Below are 20311 nucleotides of genomic sequence, written 5' to 3'. Positions count from 1 at the left end.
CTCTTTCCCCCCTTAGTTATTATTTCAATTCTTGTTAAGAAAAACAACAGTAAAATGAGCTAAATAAGCAATAATGCTTATCATATTGTTTGTGTGCAGGTGCAAGGTTTGTGGTGGAGGAGGGCTCCTCAGCAGCCCTTACCACCAACCATTTGTTTGCCACTGACCCTGACACCACTGCAGATGACTTAGAGTTTGTTTTGGTTTCTCCTCCCCAGTTTGGTTACATTGAAAATATACTGCCTTCTCCTGGGTTTGAGAAGAGCAACATTGGTATAAGTATTGGTAAGTCTTAACGAGGTATAGTAATCAAGCAGATGATGTCCAGCGGGCTTGTGGAGGGCTGTGCGGTGGGCTCCGGCAAAAAGTAGCTGCAGGTGTGTGCAATAACATCAGCATTATTGAGGAAGGCAGGTGCTGGCAAAGGAAGAGCGATGGGACTGTGTGGGAGGAGTTCAAAGGGAGACTGCAGCTCTGCAAATGTGAAGAATTGGCACTTGAAGTAAACAAGCCAATCGTTGTTTTATGCATTCCAGCTGCAATCTATTAGAAGTGGGGATAGGAGACATTAATCTGCTCTCTCTGCCTCCCCCTTCACTCTCCCATGCAAGACTCATGTGCTTCCCTTCACCGATACTTCTGTCAATTAAATGCTGTAGCTGGGAATTTGAAAAACCCGGGTCTCGTGTCAGTTTCCAGGGCAAAGTTACAAAAGTGACAGAGATGGTGGTTGACTTTGATGTCTTCCCTTGTCTACCTTCAAACACTGTAAGGCAGTTTCATTCTCAGCAGAACAGACTGTGGTGTGTTCTGTATTTTTACCAGCTTTTACCAGCATCTGCAGCTGAACACCCAGAATTGCTGAGCCTTTTGGTCCTCATTTTCCTGGTCTGTCAGTCAAATAACAATCAATGTCATTGCTTCAACCTCAGATCTTTTCCTACGTGTTATTTGGGTCTTTTTATTTGTGCTCAGTTCTGCAGACTGAACTGAGAAGTATGAAGTTATGCGGTCCCACAAGAAATGGAAGGATGCATTTTTATTTCAGGGGAAGGAAATGTGTCTTGCAGTAATGTGCAGTGTAACTCTTTCAGCCACAAAATGACTGAGAACTTACAAAATCCAAGTTATTTTTCTTTGAAGAAAGACATAGTTTCAGATTTTTTTATGATACGTAAGACCAGAAGGCAGGAAAAGATTGTGCTAACTCATCATCTCTTTAAAATCCCTAGCTTCATTTCAGCTGAAGCATCTGAAAGCCCTGAACATAAACTATGTACAAGCCAGGCACGTGCGAATGGAGCCAACAGCAGATCACTTTGTACTTTATGTCACTGATGGGCTGCATCGCTCAGCAGAGACTCCATTTTTCGTGCTGATCAACCCAACCAATGATGAAGTCCCAGAATTCATAGCAAGGAATATTACTGTAAGAAAAGAATCAAAATGCCTGTCATAGAATTATTTTATACCAGAAAACACTCTTTAATATAAATAAGAACGTTGTTGTGACACCGTTTCCTCTGCATCTTTCCCTTATTTTGTGTACTTCAGCCTAGTTCAGGAAACAGCCCAGTTAAATCCCATGTAAACCTGTAAGACACGAGCTTCAGTGGGACTGGAACAGTGCCCAGCTCTGTTTGGTAACTTGCAGTCAAGTAAAAAAAGGCTCAAATCTTGAAGCAAATAAGTCATCTAGAAAGCAGAAAGCTCTTTATGTTTCTTCCGGTTTCTCAAGAGCTTTTATAATATTCTGGTAGAATTTTTTTATGTTCCTGGCATAGACTCTCCCCTCTCTGAAGATTGCTTTTAATATAAATAATAATTCTGTGACCACCATGCTAGGGCAGTGTAAGCTTATCTTACTGTAAAGTAAAAAGTGAATGTATGTGTATAAATTTATTTCCATCCATATTTTTATATATATTTATGTATTTAAAGACTTTCTCCTCTGCATATTCCCTAGCACTTAATATGAAGTTTACTTACCTAACAGCGTTTCTATTAATTGGGGCAGATATACATACTCCTTATATCACCTTCTCTTTTCATCACTGTAACCATTTACTACTCTATGCCTCTTAAATGGGTTGAAATCAGGAGCTAGTTCAAAAGCTACTGGGAAACGGGTGGAGGAAACAAAAAGAGATACACTCGTATGCTAAAATACCCTATTTCAGAAGCCATGCTAAAATTCTGTAATTTCTTTTTTTTTCTTTCATGTTTAGGTTCATGAGGGTGAGACAAAAGAGCTGGATCTCTCTGTTATCAATGCGGTTGATCTAGATGTGCCTCAAGACCATTTGGTATTTGGGGTTGTGCAGAGGCCTTGGTACGGGTTCCTTATTAATGGAGTTCATGGCTATGATATTCTACACTATAAACAGTTAATAAACCACGACCACCACAGCCATGAGTTGTTTGTTCATGACTTTTCCATGGAGCAACTGAAGAATGGTAGGTACAGCATTCTTCTGACATTGGTTTTTCATTTCTTTAATAAGGCAAGGTGGCTCAGTAAGAAACCTTCACCACTTATTTATTCACTTGCCCTCTGTGTATTTCCAAGACAATGTTTAGGAATAGAAGTTAACCTAATGCTAATGCTGTCTATTGACTTTAGGAACTGTCAAGAAAATCACCCTGAGAGGCCTACATGTCCAATTGGGTAGTAATATGACTAGGGAGGCCATCTGCCCTGAAAAAATAAAGGGAATTTTGTAACACATCAGCAAACAGATTTCAAAATGTTTGACAGCACCTAGAACAGAGAAAGCGAGACTTACTTAAAACCACATTAACTGATCGTGGAGTTAAATATTGCTCTAAATGATCACAGAATTATGGAATCATAGAATGGTTTGGGTTGGAAGGGACCTCAAAGCCCATCTAGTTCCAACCCCCCTGCCATGGGCAGGGACACCCTCCACTAGACCAGGTTGCCCAAAGCCCCATCCAACCTGGCCTTGAACGCTTCCAGGGAGGGGGCATCCACAGCCTCTCTGGGCAACCTGTTCCAGTGCCTTGCCACTCTTATTGTAAAATATTTTTTCCTTATGTGCAATGTAAACCTACCTTCTTTCAGTTTAAACCCTTCGCTCTTGTCCTGTCACTACAGGCATTAGTAAAACATCTATATTCATTTTTCCTATAAGCCTCCTTTATATATTGAAAGGCTGCAACATATACCTTCATCATACCTTCATATGCCAGCGATAAAGGTATGAACTGGGGCTCTATAGCTTAGCACGATCAGTTAACCTGATAGGACAAGAGGAAATGGCCTCAAGTTGTGCCAGGGGAGGTTTACATTAGATATTAGGAAAAATCCCTTCACCAGAAGGGTTATCAATCACTGGAAGAGGCTGCCCAGGGAAGTGGTTGAGTCACCATCCCTGGAGGTATTTAAAAGATGTGTAGATGTGGTGCTTAGGGACATGGTTTAGCGGTGGACTTGGCAGTGCTGGATTAACGATTGGACTTGATGATCTTAAAGGTCTTTTCCAACCAAAACAATTCCATGATTCTATTCTATGATTCTAACCTGCTTTGAAGCAGCAAAGCTCTTTCAAGTACATGTGTACATGTATTCAAAAAGTACATTTAACACTGCCAAGAATATGGTGGATTTTTCCAGACTATGGGCAGTTAGTGAAATATGGGATCTATCAATACAAAGAGGGAGATGAATTCAATCCTGCCACTCAGGTTGCAGTTCAGCCCTCAAAACCTGAGGAAAAATTTTTCTTCTCTCTGCCTATCTAATATGAAACTTCAGAAGTATCATGTCCCCACCTTCGTCAGCCTTCCCAAGTCCTGTTTTTGACTCTCTTCCAATTGCTTGAGTTTTCCCTTTTCCTGTCCACAATGCTGACCAAGCCACCTCCAGCCCAGATCTTCTGATTGTCCATAGTCATAGCCATGAGGTCAGCCGTCCTCCCCAAGACTTGTTTAAAGCTCCCTGAGGATTATTTAAGGCATAGAAAAGTGTTGCCTGATAGCCTCACCTTTTCTATGGTCCCTGTTAAAATAAATTGGAGAGAGGAGAGGAGAGGAGAGGAGAGGAGAGGAGAGGAGAGGAGAGGAGAGGAGAGGAGAGGAGAGGAGAGAAGAGGAGAGGAGAGGAGAGGAGAGGAGAGGAGAGGAGAGGAGAGGAGAGGAGAAGAGAGGAGAGAGGAGAGAGGAGAGAGGAGAGGAAATGAAATGCACCTTTTTCAGACCAACAGAGACCCTTTTGTGAAGGGAGTCACTCCTTATTCAGGTCAGGCTGGTGTTTTGAGTCAATAGTATGTTGTTAGATTAATGAACAGCAGTGGTTTGCCAAGCTCATCTTTTGGTAGCTGAAAAAAACTTGCTGTGACCAGGGCACATGTGAAGAGGAGATGGAGGAACGGTGATAGAAGCAGAGTGAAATGATGTGAGAGATTTTGCAGGAGTCAGATTTATTTGTTCTTTCCATTTCTCCCTCTTTCCTTCTCTCTTTTTCTTCCCGATCCCCTCCTCCCCCCCCACCCCCCAGGAATGAAGCTGATGTACATGCATGACAATTCGGAAAACCTCACTGACAGCTTTAAAATCCAGTTATCAGATGGGAAACATAAAGTCCTCAGAACCATTTCAGTAAAGGTCATTCCAGTTAATGATGAGAAACCAGTGCTGAGCAAGTAAGCCACATGTTCCTATCTCTGTCAGAGGGATGAGTTCAGACAAAATGATCCAGAAGTGATCAAAACAGCAAATCGGTGACTGATGGGGAGAGTATGCCATAACTAGTCACAGACTAATGTCAATACAGATGTTTCCATGTGGGTCTTTACCAGCCTGTTTAACAGAAACAGTTTCAGTGGAAGAAGGGCATGCTTTAATGTTGCTCAGTATTAAAAGAATAGAGAAAAAGGGGGGGGGGGGGGGACACGACGACACGGGACGGGGACACATGCTTGTTTTGTCTTTCACAGCTTACTTCAAGATGTTTACCAGAGACCCCTGGTTTTGCAGACCTGTGCTGGCCACTGACCACCATGGTTTTGACTAAGTTACTTTGCTTTCCCCTTCCCTGGGGCAACTGCTGGTCTAAAACACCTCTCTGAAAGCAGCTCTGGATTTTGGCATGAGAGAATCCACAAAGTTGATGCGTCTTTCCCTCATGGGGAAAAGCCTTTCAGCTTAAGGATTCTCTTATTTTCTACTACAAAACTCTATTGCTCAGCCATAATTCAGCTTCTGAAAAGGTGCACACTAACTTCCCTTACAGTTCAAAGCTAGGAGTCACAAATGAATCAGACGTGGTCAGAAATTGCCTGGCAGACTATTTGCAGATAGGCAGCTGGCTGTGAGAGAGCTGAACCTCCTGGACATTTTAACAAGGAGCTCGTCCCCTGGGATCCCCAATTTTTTAGCTGTTGACCTGCCCCAGAACATGAGGGCCTCCATCCTCCTGGCTGCTTTGCAGTCCCAGGCAGACAGATGGGGACCTGGGGGCCCAAAGGCTTTAGGGGGGATAGCTCTGAAGCTCTAAAATTTGCATTTCAGAAATGACTCGCAGTCTGTTAAGCAGGCTGCCACTAAAGTGGGAATTTCTGATGCCTCAGAATATTCATCCTAGCTTCTGATCAGACCTACATTTCTCATTGCAGTGAATTTTGAATGTTTTGTTTACCATGTAGAGAGCTTCCTGCATTAAAAACTGTTAGTTTTATAGTCGAAAGATTATCAAAAACCCCATAATGCCAAGAAGAAAGTTCATTTCTAGTTTAAATAAAGGGTATAGTTTATGTATTCATATAATGTACTGATAATTACTGATAATTGCCTATTTGTTCCTCACATGGTAAAGCTTGGTATGTCATTTTCCACCCTTTCTCTCTGAAGGATGATGATGGAGTGCAAGAAATCAAGTGCTTTTAGCTTTGCCCAGCTGGATCCAGAAACTGTTGCTGCCTTGGCTGGTGATGTTAGATGTCACCATTTGTCATTCCTGTGATGAACAGTAGCACATAGTGAGCCATCTACTTGCAAAATAGCTGTTTCATTATAAGAAGTTACTGCTTCTTGCCTGTTACTCTTCCACTGAGATGCAGCATGCTGCCAGCAGTTAAGCAATAGCGCTTTAAGGAAACATGTTCCATTTGGCACGGAGGTGGTTTAGCTGCCACTTTCAGTCACCACGTCTTTGCTGTTGGGTAGGAGCTCCTTTATGCCACTGCAGGGTTTTACAGATGAACATTTGACAATATCTGTAAGCTTTTTTCTCAGCTTGTGATCTGGGGGCACCTTTCTACCCCAGGGACTTTCAGGTCTCATCTCCATTAGCTATGGTCAACAGACTGAAGAATCTGGGATGGGATGTTTCTGGCTAGCAAACAGTGGCTCTTATTCACAGTGATCGCCAAAAACTCAATCTGCCACCTCTTGGATTGCGTCCTGTAGCAAGGAGTGCCCTTGGGGAATGTAAGGCCCTCACACATTCCCCTTGAAAGCTTCTTCTCAAGATGATACATGTGGGTGCTAGAAGGACTTAACCAACTAACTGCTATTGGGATTAGACAGCATTCAGGGTGTAGCTAAACGTGTTTATCTTCACTTATTTTTTTGTTTGAATCTTCTCTCCCTGGCTCGTACAGTCTTTGGGTCAGAGACCTGGTCTTTTTGTTTGCATAATCCCAGCATGTTTATTGCTAGTATGAGCAAATCATTAAGGTTGCTTGATCTGTCATTAATACGACTTGATACACATTGTCATATGACTCCATTTTATTTTTTTCTCATTTTGCTAAACCTGAAAATTCTATGCCTCATATCCATATCAGTTTGAATATGAAACTTCAGGGAAAAAATATCCACTCTTTCTGAGAATAATTGATGTATTTTCCAAAATCACTAAATAATTGTGACAACGTCTTCTCTGGAAATCTCAGTTGTCACTCTACTTTGGAGCAGGCACTTGCAGCTTGGCAAAGGAAAAGGCTGTTATATGAAGAATGTGTCTTTAGCAATTCTTGTAAAAATCTATCTGTCTTTGGCCTTTGAAACAGCGTGACTTGCACATGCTCAGTTGCGCCCAGCCAGAGTTTAGCTGCCCAAATGCCTAAGGAGTCTGTCCTTTTCCAACCTGCTCCATGGCCCCTGGTCAGATTAGCTTGAGCAGGTCCCATCCCCAGAGTGACCAAATATGCTGAATCCTCTCCAACCCCCTTGAAACTTTTGTGTAGTCTAATAATGCTGTTTGTGTGCTACATTGTGAAAATGTAAGACAGCTAACAGCAAGATGGTAACACAGGGTGTGCAGAGGCAAACTGGAGGATGATTACTAGCTCGGAATGGAAACAGAGGAGACACGATCTGAGAATCATCCTGGACCAAGACTCTGCAAGAATTTCACACAATGTGCGATTCTTTTTTCCCCAGAGTGGCCTCAAATTTTATTTGTGGCTAGTGATGGCCATTTCTGCCAAGGAACAAGTGGCCCTAACTTACTTTTCTGAATCAAGAACCCAGGGAAATTCTGCAATAGGGAGCATAGAGAAGAAGCCAGTTAGGTCTTTGTAATGTTTCTTAAAGATTAAGGTGAGCAATGACAGATTAGTCATTTGAAAGACAGTCTTTTCTCTAATGAACAATCAGTTCATTAGAGTCAGTATTGCTATGATCTATAGTAGCAATATCATATAATACAATACAGCCTATTTGTTTACATTGTTCTCTTTTTATAAATTGTATGAAAGTAAGCAGAATAAGGCCCAGGGGAAGAAGACAGATGTGGTAAATCCCAGGTTGTTGTAGGTATCTGCTTTGTTGTTTTTCACCATTGTAAGGAGAAGCTGGTCTACCCTGTTTACTTTTTTCTGTTTTGAACTGAAATAGGCACCCTCCTTCCATTCTTTCTGCAGTTGTCACTTCTGTCAGCTTCTGGGTAATCCATATTCCTGGCAGAGAAATTACGTGTTGGAAAGGTTACTTCTCTTCTTTTGTATCAATACATGACTTTTAATTTTTGCAGGAAGGATGACATAGAGGTGAACATGGGTGAAACTCGAATCATTTCTAGTGCTGTTCTGTCAGCAGAAGATAAAGATACCCCCAGGGAGAGAATTTACTACTTATTTGAAAGACTTCCAGAAAATGGTCAGCTTCAGCTCAAGGTTAGCCTTTGTACTTCAACAAAAAGCAGGCATGCAAAGAACTCTCTCTTTTTAGGGTAGAATGAAGTTCATCTTCCTTTTCTCCCAAATGTCTGTCATGTTTTAAAGTAGATGGCTATGGCCAGTTTGACTGTTGAAAGAGTGTTTGAACCAAACAATGATGCTGTCCCAGAGGCTTTGACACCAAAGGCGAGATTCTCAACAGGAGGAGAGGGAGGGTGAAAACATGGCAGATCATCTGAGGCGACAATGGAGAGAGATGCTGGGAGAATCAGCCCATGGAGGGGAAAAATCAAGCATCAAAGCTGGGAGGGTGTGTGTGGGGAAGTCCTTGATCAAAAAAAAAGTGACAAGTAAGCCATTGCTTCAGTTACTTCAGCGTTCAGAAAGAATGGAGGGATATATGTGTGAAAGAGTGAATAATAAATAATGAGATAGAAGAAAAGTATGGGGGGAAGGGGAAAAAGGAAGAAGATGGAAAGGATATAGCAAGGTGAAAGGCAGAAAATAAGATTAGAAATGGAAGGAAAGATGACTGTCTATTGACCAAAGATAAGCCACAGGAACAAAGATAGAAAAAAATGCCTCTTTTTAATTGCATGCATATATAATAGCAAAAGAAAATCAGTTTCTAAGACCTGTGAGCCTGGAAATTATTTTGATGCTGGATCCCTGTGAGAATCTGTGGATCATGTCAGACTTGTGAATTAAAGGGGTCCTGCACACTGGGATGAGAGACAGCTACTGGCTGGAGTCTGAGAGTTTGAACATACAGGGTTACCATGTGTATTTGAGCTGTCCATCCTTGACAACCTTTGCTCCAAAGCTAGTGACACTGTTACTGCAGGCTAAATGTCAAATACACAGTCCAGTATAGGGTACTATGCTACCTTCTGAAAAGCTGGAAATTTTATTTGGCGATTCACAGTTTTCCATCAGAAGACCTCTGAGGCTCTAAAATTCTGTGCTTCCATGAAGTTCTCCATAGCCTCATTTGTGATATCCCTTTAGGTATGGTGTCAGATAGAATCAAGAGCAGCTTTGTGAAATTAAAAAAACAAAAGCTGGGTCAGGAACCATTCCATTTTCATCTTGTTGGTGTCCCATTGAGAAGTGTGCAGAAATGTATTTCCTGGAGTAAAAGTGGCTAAATTCCATTTACTCAATTTTATTCATGATCACTGTATCTTCTCCAGCCTTACAGCTGCTTGGGAACAACTCCAGCTATTTACTGCCCTTCAAAACATAGTATGAGGAAAGAGTCTACAGCTTAAAAGGGAAGACGGGTACCTGCCACTAACAGTCTTGATAACTGCAAAGAAACACAATTAACTGGGGAGGATGCATGGGAGACTATCTGTTTAATGAAGGATGTTTATTCTTTGTAGGTCGGCCAAGGCTGGATGACTCTCCAAACAGGAATGAAGTGCACTCAGGAAGAACTGGATATGAACCTTGTGAGATATGTCCATACAGGAGCTGTAGGGTCCAAAAGCCAAGACAGCTTCACATTTTATCTTTGGGATGGGTACAACAGATCCCCAGCTATGGACTTCTACATAAATATCAAGGACATGGAAAAGGGTAAAGATCTGCTAGACTTGACATTTTACAGTGCCTGTTTCTGAAACAAAGATGATCTGAGTACATGTCCCAATCCTTCCCTGAACACTATATAGGCCCTTGGCAAGTATCCCTGGATTTCACTGCTGGCCAGAGCCCTGATGTTCCTGCTGGTGAAGAAATGGCCTGGGATTTGAAAAGGCTCTGCCTAAGGCAACGTGCTACACCTTGCCTCCCAGGACTCCCAGCTACTTTTCAAAGAGAGTTGAAAATATCCTTCTGAAAAAAAGACTTTTCAAGAACAGCTCTGTCTCCCAGGTTTAGTCTCTCTTCCGTTATTGCATTGCTATTAGAAACCTAATAGAAACCTAAATTAGACCAAGTTAACCTAACACTTCTAAGATTGGAACACGGGTTCAGAGAGGTTGTGCTGTCTCCATCCTTGGCAGTTTTCAAGCCCCGATGGGACAAAGCCCTGATCAACCTTTTATGGCTGATCTCATGGCTGACCCTGCTTTGAGCTGAAGGTTGGACTAGAGTCATCCTGAAGTCCCTTCCAGCCTGAATTTCCCTATAATCCTACAGTCCTGTGATTTTTCTGCTGGTGACGGCTTGCTTGTGGCTAAATAATGCATGAGAGATCAACTTACAATACAACTATTTTAGTGGTTTTTTGTCTATCCCGCAGGAGACATTGCTGTTTTCATAAAACCTCTTAGAGTGCCAAAAGGGGATCGGGGCTATATTACAACCAATGTCCTCCTTGCACTGGATGGTAGTGACAAGCCAGAGGAGCTCCTCTATGTGATAACCTCCCCACCCCAGTATGGACGAATAGAGTATGTCAGCTATCCTGGCATCCCCATTACAAGCTTCAGTCAAATGGATGTAGCAAGACAGATAGTTTGCTATGTTCACAACACAAAAGCAGTTGTTCCTGAAGATACATTCAGGTAAGGCATAACACCTCACTCCCCAAACTTCTCCCTTTAGATGTCTTGGGTATTTAAAAAAAACCCCCAAAACCCACAACACAAAACAAACAGAAAAACAAAATACAAATTATTAAAAATAGGTGGAAGCTGTATGGGAATTGTCAATATTTATATAGCAAAGATATTTCTACTATAATACACATAGTTATGACTGCTTTGGTGATAAATGCATTTTCTAACTGATGCTGAAACTGTAGCCAGAGCCACATTCACTCAATGATACTAGCTTCAATAATATTAGAGCACCCAAACATGCACAGCTGTTAAGATTTAAGTGGGTGAGAAGGACTAGGAACACACTCTGTGGAATTTTTCCTTTGGCTTCTTGCTACAGCTGGATGTATTAAAACAACTGGTCCATCCAGGTATTAAATAACTGCTTTCTTGTCTAGTCTTATTTATCTTATTCATTCAGTTCCATGCTTTTTGAAGCCACACTTCAGTTCTTGAACATACTGAAAAACAGTCCACTTATCTATTCTGACACCACAATAGTTTGGTAATTCATGCAGACAATTGGATTTGGGGGGTAAACCTGGTTACCTACAGGCCTAGTTCAGCAGCCTAGTGATATTTAAGTTTACTTTCACTTGGTTCTGAACCTTGTCCTTAGGCCAGCTTAGACTAGGTATACTCCTGAAGAGAATATTTCCTAATTTTCTTCTTTAATGAATCTCCCTTGGTTAAAGAGGGGAATGATGTAATGAATTATCATCAGGTAAAGACAGAGTAGATGTATTGTTGCTCAAAGTCTCAGGGACAGTTTTGTAAAAGAGCAAATTCAGGAAAAAAAGTGCTTAGAAATAAGGAAAATATTTCTAAAGGAAGAACGCTAACTTCTTGCTATCGTTGACTATTTCCTCAGAAAACAGCTTTTGACAGAAAGTGGACTTTCTGTAAAATACAAATTTTCCACACAAAAATAAAAGCTTGTTAGTTTTTCATTTGTGACTATGAAAAATAAAGGATTTAGCTCTTAAGAGTTGCAATTCAGAAAAGATGCCTTTTTACACTCCCTTCTGACTAGATTCCTGATCTGAATTGCATTTTCCATGATGTGTGATGAAGATTCAAGGACATGTTATGTCATCCAGTCTGAGAGCTTTTTTGCAGGGAAGTCAAGCTAGTGGGTCATGTGTGACATTATCTAGAGTTAAGCCAAAAGTAATTTTTGGACTTTCCTCAGTTGAGACATTTTAAACTATCCCTTCCACTAAATTCAATGTGGTAGAAAGTCTAGTTAGGAGATTCATCTGATCCATTTGTAGTCATGACAGAAAGAGTGAACAAATATCCTCTGGCTTTATGTTTCTCCATTGTGAAATGCTATGACCCAAACTGGAATTAGCTTAGACAAGTAAGGTTGCAGTCATGCCAACCCTAGGTTGGGCAGTGTAGGAGTGGAGTGCATCAGGATGACTTCTACACCACACTAATAAAAGCAGACCAAACAATTCTAGGGAAAGAGTGCATGTGGATAACCCCAATGTCTTCTGTTTTGGCCAATGGATAAGAACCAAACTAGAAAGTCAGCCTTATCAAAGTAATGTTATGATGCTTTAATAAATATTGATATTCAATAACTATTTTAATCACAATAATTGATGCTCATTGATGTTATCATTTGGAAAAGAATTTCAGTTTGTGTAGACATATAAATATTGTGGCAGAATATTATTATTATTATTTAAACAAGGAATGGTTACATTAATTATATGGGTAAATGCGGGGGGGGTGGGGGGGAGATTAACTGATCAGATTTTTACTTTCCACTGAAGTACTTCCTTCAGACATAAATTTGCCTGTATTGTTTGGTGCTGCTGGCCTGGAAGAAAGATTTGGCAGTGCTTGTTTGGACAGATGACTTCAAGTGATTAGCAACCTGACATCAGATGCTGGCAGCAGGATACTAAAAGAACATGTTAATGTCCTCCATTTTGACACGCTGGCTCGGTTTTGTAATGAGCTGGCACTATTTATGATTCCATTTTTATCTTCTAAATGCCATGACAGATGGTAGGTCCTACAGCCAACTCTGTTGCCATCAAACTGTAGAAAGCATGAAATGTTGGTAATGGTGAAATCCAACCATGCAACATGTCCTCCTAGCTGTGCCTGAGAGTTGTCCCCTAAATTTCATCAGAGTGAGGAGAATATTGGCTGCTCTCCATTCCTAAGGAAACTATGAAGCAGCCATAAACCAGAAACAAACAACCAAAATCTCCTGAAGTGCTGAAAAAGGGATGTCTTGGACACAGGCAGTTTCATCACCTGTGAAATCAAGTTGTGCACAACATTTGCATCGTAAATTTCAGTCTGATGTATATAACGAGGAGGTTTGCTCCTATCTGGTATTCTGGAGAAGACTGGATGAATCTTCAGTTTCATGAACAGAATTATCTAAGTCTTTCACTTAAATATTGTTTGAGACACCATCTAAATGATTTTACAGGCAATCAAAGAACCATAGAAAACTCACTTCCACTGCAATCTTCCAGACTTTTTGAGAGATGATTAAGATCTTGACTGAACAAGTTTTGCCTTTTCTTTTTTCCCTTAGCATAGTATTTATCATCATTATTCTTGTTCTGTATTTGATTTCAGCTAGATCACTAATAGCACAACCCTTTTACCATTGGCACAATAGCATTAGGTCAGTGCAGACAGATGTCTCTAGGCTCCCAGCTGGGAATACCATCCTCAGTAAACATATTTCTAACTGCTATACAGTCCCTGGTCTGCCTGTGCTCATTCCCATCTGTTTCATGGCATGCTGCCAGCTTACAAGTCGATCAAGCCCTAATCATCCAGCATTGGTGAAGGCAGTGAGGAGTTTTAGATGGACAGTCTGTGTGACACAGTAAGCTACTCCATGGCCTACTGAAGGTCACTTACATTCAAGGCACAAAACAATAGGCCAGGTTCTGACCCTGCAATTATTTAAATACTTCTTTGAGGTCTGTAGTCAAGAGAGCAAGAGGAGGCAGATAGTCTGAATGTCAGTAAGTCCCCATTTCACTTACATATGGTAGAAGCATGCTAGGTTGAAAGCAGCCAGCTAGGCTGGCCCTGATATTGTCTGAAACAACTGTCCCACGATACTGTCCCATACAAGATCAGGTGCATTAGTGTAACTGTATGTGCATTCAAAGCGCTGGGCATGGAAGGGTGGGGGGAAAAGGAAAGTCAGGGAAGGTGAATAGTCCACCACAAGCTAATTGCTTTGCAAAGCAGACTCTGGTCCAGCTCAGGCAGAACAAATCTGGGTGAAAACCACTCTCCAAGATTCTTTTGCATGTGCTACGCAGCAAAACCATAGAAACTTCTGAGGAAGGAAAGGTAACTCTTACGTACTATATCGTGATGGGATACAAAGGACATTTGTGAGACATTTTCAAAGCAACTTTTAGTTTCATATACCTTCAAGAGTTTTTGTTACAGGCATGACAATGTGGAATATAATTGCTTTCAGAAAAAAATACTTCAGTAATAATCTTGACAATGAAAGCTAGGATTAATTTTGAAGGGTAAAAGATTGGTTTTCTCTTTATCCACAACTAAATTCAATAATAAATTTCTGCAGAACATGCTATCACTTGTACGGCAAAAGCCCATACTCAGCTGGTAGGCTTCCAATAGATTTTCTCTCCAGCCTTGGGCACCTTTACCTTTCTCTTGTCTAGGAAAGGAAAATTAACTGTAGAGTATAATCAAATCTTCAGTATATCTAAAAAAATATTACTGCTTCAGAGACAACTGTAAGAAACCATGCTGCTATTAAAAGAAATTTCCAGCATGGAATAAGAACTTTGCAGAACTGATCCTTTAATAAACACACGGTATGGACATCTCTGTTTTTTAAATTACCCTAGCAACTTGTATAATTCTGCCCAATATCTCCCAAAGAATCTTAGTATGTCAGTGAAACCTTACTTGAGTTTTGTAAAGAAACATAAATCAGTTCCTCTGAATATACAGAAATTTACAGATACGGTTATTGCCTAAACAAATCCACAAAGTGAGCTGAGGATGGATCTTTTTCCAGCTTGCTTTTTTAGGTAGTTTTGGGACTACTGGGTACAAAAGCCTTGTAAAAGTGAACAGAAAAAACCCAACATTGTCCAGGCAGACCATGTACTTTACACACCTCTTTCTGTAAGTTGTAGACAAAGCCAGAACTTTCACTGGCAGTTGCCACTGCCAGGTAACCAAGTGAAGATATACTTAAGGATGTGTACAAATGTGTATGTATGCCAGAGGGTGCAATAAGCCCCCCAGCCAGTCCACCATTTTCGATCTGCTCCATCTGTATCTGAGCTAGAAGATTAGATCAGCTCTGTTATAACTGCTGAGACTGATGGGTACTTCCTCAAAGCCATTCCTCTGGCATCTACTCAGATTCCTGCAGATGCATCGTAACTCTTGTCATATACCTGGCCATCTGCCTTCATGCTGTTAAGTTATACATCCACCTCACTCATAGTCTGGGTTTGAGCTCAAACCAGCTCTACTACTTTCGCAGTATCAACACAGGCAAGTCCTGTAGTAAAGGTGTGTATTATCATTTCATTTCAGTACATGGTGAATCAAGAACACATGCTGAAGACTACCTTGCCTCTCTTTGCCAGATTCATCATCAGCAATGGACTGAGGACTAAGCATGGGACATTCATGATCTCCTTGGAGGCAGTCGACCAAGCTTTGCCCACACTATCTAGGAACATGGGGTTAAGATTAGTGGAAGGTGCTATAGCACTCCTTTCTCCTGATGTCCTGCAGCTTTCAGACCCAGACACTGCCAAAGAAAACCTTACCTTCCTCTTGGCTCATCTTCCCCAATACGGTCATCTCTATTACCGAGGGGCTGTGCTACTGCAGTACAATTTCACCCAGCAAGATGTGGACAACAGGGATGTTGCATACAAGCACCGAGGTGGGGATTCCCAGACTGACAGATTTACATTTGTTGCAACAGATAGGACTAATCAAGGATTCATCGTGAATGGGAGGGTGCAGAACGAGCCAGTGGCATTCACCATTCAGGCAAGTGTGACCATAGGCTACTTAAAAGAGGTATATAGCATGATAAGGTGGAAAATGTAGTAATTTTGATGACAACTGGTACTTGCTGCAGTCTATGATTTAACTGAGGTATTTACCAGCTAAAATGTTCACTTTCTGTGTTCTGTGAATAATTAATCTGGAGAATTAACTACTTGCCACAATGCATTACTCAGGCAAAGAATTTTATAGAGTGCAAAGAGAAGAAAGACATCCTGCTTGCTTATATGAATATAAGCAAGTATATAGCTATATACTTAATACTTGCTAAAATATTTTACATAGAAATCTCAACCCTAAAGTTGAGCCCAGCTGTGGGGAGGAATTAACTTCCTCCTGCTCTGCTTTCCCACTTGGTACATGACCCACTGATTTGCATGTGAGAGATACTAGGATGACTGCTGATTTTCATGTCAAATAAATCTTGAATTACAGCCACTTCACTCCCACAACTGGATAGCCTGTCTTCCTTCTGGGAGTCTTTGTTGCATGCCTGCTCTGATCCTTCCTTCCTTTACTAGGATCCTTCTGTTCACTTCCCATTTCTCTCATTTTCAATTTCTTCCCACTGTATCATAGGCTCAGGTGCCTTTGCTATGACTTCTTGTACATATCTCTCCGGCATGTTTCAGTATAAAAGCAGGCCTGATTGCATTGCATGTCAAACTTCTGCATGTTTCAAAACACTGATACTAACGAAGAGGCTCCTAACTTTTCCTGATGACAAAGCTTGAAGTTATATGATGAGTGAGGAGTGCTATTTCAGCAGAAGCTGAGATATGGAAACACCAACAACAGTTGTGGAGTGTTAGAAGAATCATCAGAAGTTGTGAAAGGCGGCACAGATTTGCGGAGACATATTGGCCAGGTCTATGACTGTGATTATCATAATCCTTAGGTTTCCATGCTTGTTATTGTAAAACAGATTTGAGAAATCTTTGCTGGAGTTTTCATTTGCTATGAAAAAAACTTATATCAAAAAGGAGGAGTATGGGGAGTGTGGGACACCAGGGCAGAGGTACACAGAATCTGTGTTCCCCTCCCTGGTGTGTTGTATCCCGCTGCATGCAGCAAGCGACTGGGCAATCAGGGCCTGGAAAGCTCTCATGGGAAGTAGTACTTAACTGGAGATCAGGCTTCTCCTGGAGCAGACTGCGAATCAAAGCGGCTATTGCCATCCTGAGCAGGCAACTATGCTTTTAGCAAAAGTAGAACAGAGAATATCCTGATGCCGTAAAAGGAATATACCTTTGTCTAACTTTGTTTTAGGTGGATCATTTGGACAACATGGCACCAAAAATTCTTCATCTCCGTTGCTTTTCTGATGTGGAACTGCTGAAGAATGGCAATTACGGGATCTATATTACTGCCAGGTCCCTGAAGGCATCTGACCCCAATACAGAAGATGACAACATAATTTTTAAGATTTTACAAGGTCCTCATTATGGCTACCTGGAAAATATAACAACAGGTGCTGTCTTCTATAATCTCTGTATTTTGGGATGTACCAGACCAGATTCCAAAACCTACCCTGTTAATGTTTGCTTGATAGAGGAAATCAAAATTTCTCAGCAAACTTTGGGCAAGGTTTGAATGTAGTAAGAAAACTTCTGCACTAAATCCTGAGTCTTATGCTCATCATGACTCCTCAAAGAGTTGAGATGGTTGTTAATAGCTGCCATTGAGAAACTATATTTGCTTGTGTCAAGAAAAATAAAAGATTAATATTGAACTTGGCCATTTGATAAACATGTCACATGGGCAGAAATTGGCTGGGGCTTATAATGAGCTGGGATGTTGCTGTTTAGCTATAAAACCAGGTTTCTGTAAATTTTCAAATTTTCTAAATGTTGAACACAAAGAAAAGTTGAAAACAGTCTGTATGAGCTATGTGGTTCTTATTAACAAGCTTTTGATTCACCTGAATGTTTCTCTTCTTTCCCAGGTGGATTTATTCGGGAAGGGTTTAGCCAAAAGGATTTAAACAGCAAAATCATACTTTATGTCATCAATCCTTCGCAGGAAGTGAATTCAGACAACGTAGAGTTTCAGGTCACAGATGCCAGTGGAAACTCGGCGGTGCCCCAAAGGTATCTCTGACCCTCGGTGGTGTGTGCCACGATGCACTGTGCGCGCTGCTCCCCGGGGCAAACGAACCTGTGCTGGGCTTGAAGCTGTGCAGGCGTGAACATCACTATGACCCAAACTGCCATTTCTTTTGTTGAACAGTAAAGAAGGTTTCTTCCCCTCAGGGAGATGAAATACAAAGGGCTAGCTCCAGGTTAGACTGGAGCACAGTTCTCAAGGGCCCTGAGGGCCTCACAGAAAAACATAATGGAGTTTCCTCCAAGTGGCAGTTGGGCATTTGGAGATCTGAGATACTGGGTGCTGAGGGACGGGACTGCTGATTCATGTACATGGCCCTGCAGCTGGAGGTCACTCTTGCCCTGTGTCGATGGCAACGCTTTATTCACGAGCTTGAGATGACGATGGAGGGGATGCCCTCAAACAGTAAAAACTACGAGAGCCATACTTCTGCAGAAGAGCATTGAAAGAAGGTGGAGGGCACACAGCATCTTCTTTGTCATCCATTGTCAAAATTTGTATTATATATTATATTATATATTACCAAAAATTTCCTTGTGGCATATGATAAACCCAATGTACAAAATTTAGAGACTGGGCTATCATCTGAACTGTGCTTTGATGATGAAGGCCAAAATCAGGAACAGCTCTACAGCAGGGGCAACATTTCTCTTTATTTCTGAAAATAGGGCTAAATGTTCAACCAGTTTATTTAATCACAAGTAATTGAGAAAAATAACTAACGGTATTTTCCTGGGATAAACTGGCTACTCACAAACGAGAACCCATGGAGAGGGAAAAGGGGCAGAGGAGTGCTCTGGAGAGAGGATGGGGACAGAGCAGAGCTGGAGACATCGTTTCGGCAGTTACGCGCTGTGCCAAAAGATGTCCCCACACGCAAACGCATCTGAACGCAGCCAGCCCGAGCACTTCCCCAGCTGCGCTGTGCGGGCTCGCAGCTGCGCTGAGACTAAAACCACCATTAAAACGCTGCCACTCCTCGTGGGAAAGAGTGCCTGCTAGTACATAAATAGCAATGCGTAACACAGCTTTACGAAGAGATCAAAGAGAAAGCACTTTTTCTATGCAAAATAGGAGTTTCAGAGAAGTAGAATTTATCTGGACCTCAGAACAAAGGGGAATTTGGCTTTTAAGGAAAAATAATATTTTTAATATTGGATTTAAAAGCTTGTGAGAGGGGTTTTTTTTTTAAAAAAAAAAATCCAACAATTTATCACCTAATGGTCACTGGTTCAAAAGACAAGTTTGATTTGCATGTTGAAATTATTAAATTTGAATCCCAGCTTTTATCTGAATACTGCTAGACTACACTTGGCACACGCATCCTCTTTAGCTAAAAGAAAGCAAATCAGTTTCTAAATGGGTTGCCCACACCATGAGTATCAGAGGATATAGGAGGACAGGAGGAAGCTTCCACTGGTGTTAGAGCTAGTCAACCCTGAAAGGTTGTTTGAGAAATGTTGAAATTGTTTTGTACGTAGCACAGCTCATTTTCCTTCTTTCCACTCTCTTTCAACTCTCTCTGACACACGCTAATTTTTATCACAGCTTTTAAAAAAGCAAGATGTTTACTGGCTATCTTGTGCAGCACATGATCCTCCAAGGTTCAGTCACATCCCCGAACAATTCTAAAATTCAGTGTATGAGACGGCTGGACTCAGCCCCTTCTATGGCTGAAGAGTGAAGTACACAGAGTATTAAAGTAAGAGGAGCGGGGAGGGCACTCACACGGAGGCGGTGAAGTCCTAGCGTGTGCCCTACACGCTAGCGGAGGTTAGAGGATAGATGAAGGAAGGTGGGAAGAAAGGAGGATATTGTAGAGAAAATACTGGGAAGTGAGAGTAAAATAAAACTACAGGGCTAAAGTGAAACAGGAAGAAACAGTGATAGCTTGTCTTGGACTATTTGGTGTTATTTATGGATGAACTCTGCTCTTCTCAAAGTTGCTGCAGAACCCCTCTGCTTCTGAAACAAGATTTAGGCTTGCTTTGGGCTAGACCAGGGCTCGACTGGAAGATTTATTAACCGCCTCTCCCTCTTTCTAATCAGCCAAATCACACAAAAGTGTTGATTGGGAAACAAAGACTCAGTATGTGTATCGGCTCCTCACTGAACCTGGGAGCAGCAGGGGGTGGAGGCAGCAGGGGAGGTGGCTTTGCTTCACATGGGTTTTCCCTCCTCTCCCACAGGCTGGAGCTACGGTGGTCTCGGATTGAAATGCAACAGACGGAATATGAAGTGTGTGAGAGCGTGGGGGTGGTGTCTCTGAAAATCACCAGGGCAGGACACTCTGCAGATTCTGCCTTTATTGCTGTGAAGGTAAAGATAAAAGCCAAGCTCCTAACTGGAAACTTAATAATAAGTAGTGGAGTCCATTAGTTTCTTCCTCAGACTTAAAAGGTATTTCAGTAATCAGCAAGGAGGCCATGCAATTCAAACCAGGCT

The 20311-nt window shown here is 41.5% G+C and overlaps 1 protein-coding gene across 7 annotated transcripts in view; it reads left to right on the top strand.

The window, feature by feature from the left end:
- Positions 1 to 20311, top strand: part of FREM1 (FRAS1 related extracellular matrix 1) — a 74196-nt gene that overhangs the window by 35216 nt on the left and 18669 nt on the right. For 3 of the 7 annotated variants that reach the window (XM_054810609.1, XM_054810610.1, XM_054810611.1), the window contains exons 18-28: positions 100 to 285; positions 1233 to 1429; positions 2229 to 2457; positions 4520 to 4664; positions 8000 to 8141; positions 9530 to 9725; positions 10393 to 10657; positions 15328 to 15742; positions 17030 to 17231; positions 17706 to 17850; positions 20056 to 20185. In XM_054810609.1, the coding sequence (XP_054666584.1) occupies positions 100 to 285; positions 1233 to 1429; positions 2229 to 2457; positions 4520 to 4664; positions 8000 to 8141; positions 9530 to 9725; positions 10393 to 10657; positions 15328 to 15742; positions 17030 to 17231; positions 17706 to 17850; positions 20056 to 20185 (2252 nt within the window). Of the gene's footprint in view, positions 1 to 99; positions 286 to 1232; positions 1430 to 2228; positions 2458 to 4519; positions 4665 to 7999; positions 8142 to 9529; positions 9726 to 10392; positions 10658 to 15274; positions 15743 to 17029; positions 17232 to 17705; positions 17851 to 20055; positions 20186 to 20311 lie in introns of those variants that run through there. The other 4 variants (XM_054810612.1, XM_054810614.1, XM_054810616.1 and 1 more) reach the window with 4 other exon arrangements.

This window comes from Grus americana, chromosome Z, assembly GCF_028858705.1.
Source record: "Grus americana isolate bGruAme1 chromosome Z, bGruAme1.mat, whole genome shotgun sequence".
Lineage (NCBI taxonomy): Eukaryota > Metazoa > Chordata > Aves > Gruiformes > Gruidae > Grus > Grus americana.
This window is presented reverse-complemented; position numbering and strand designations above follow the sequence as displayed.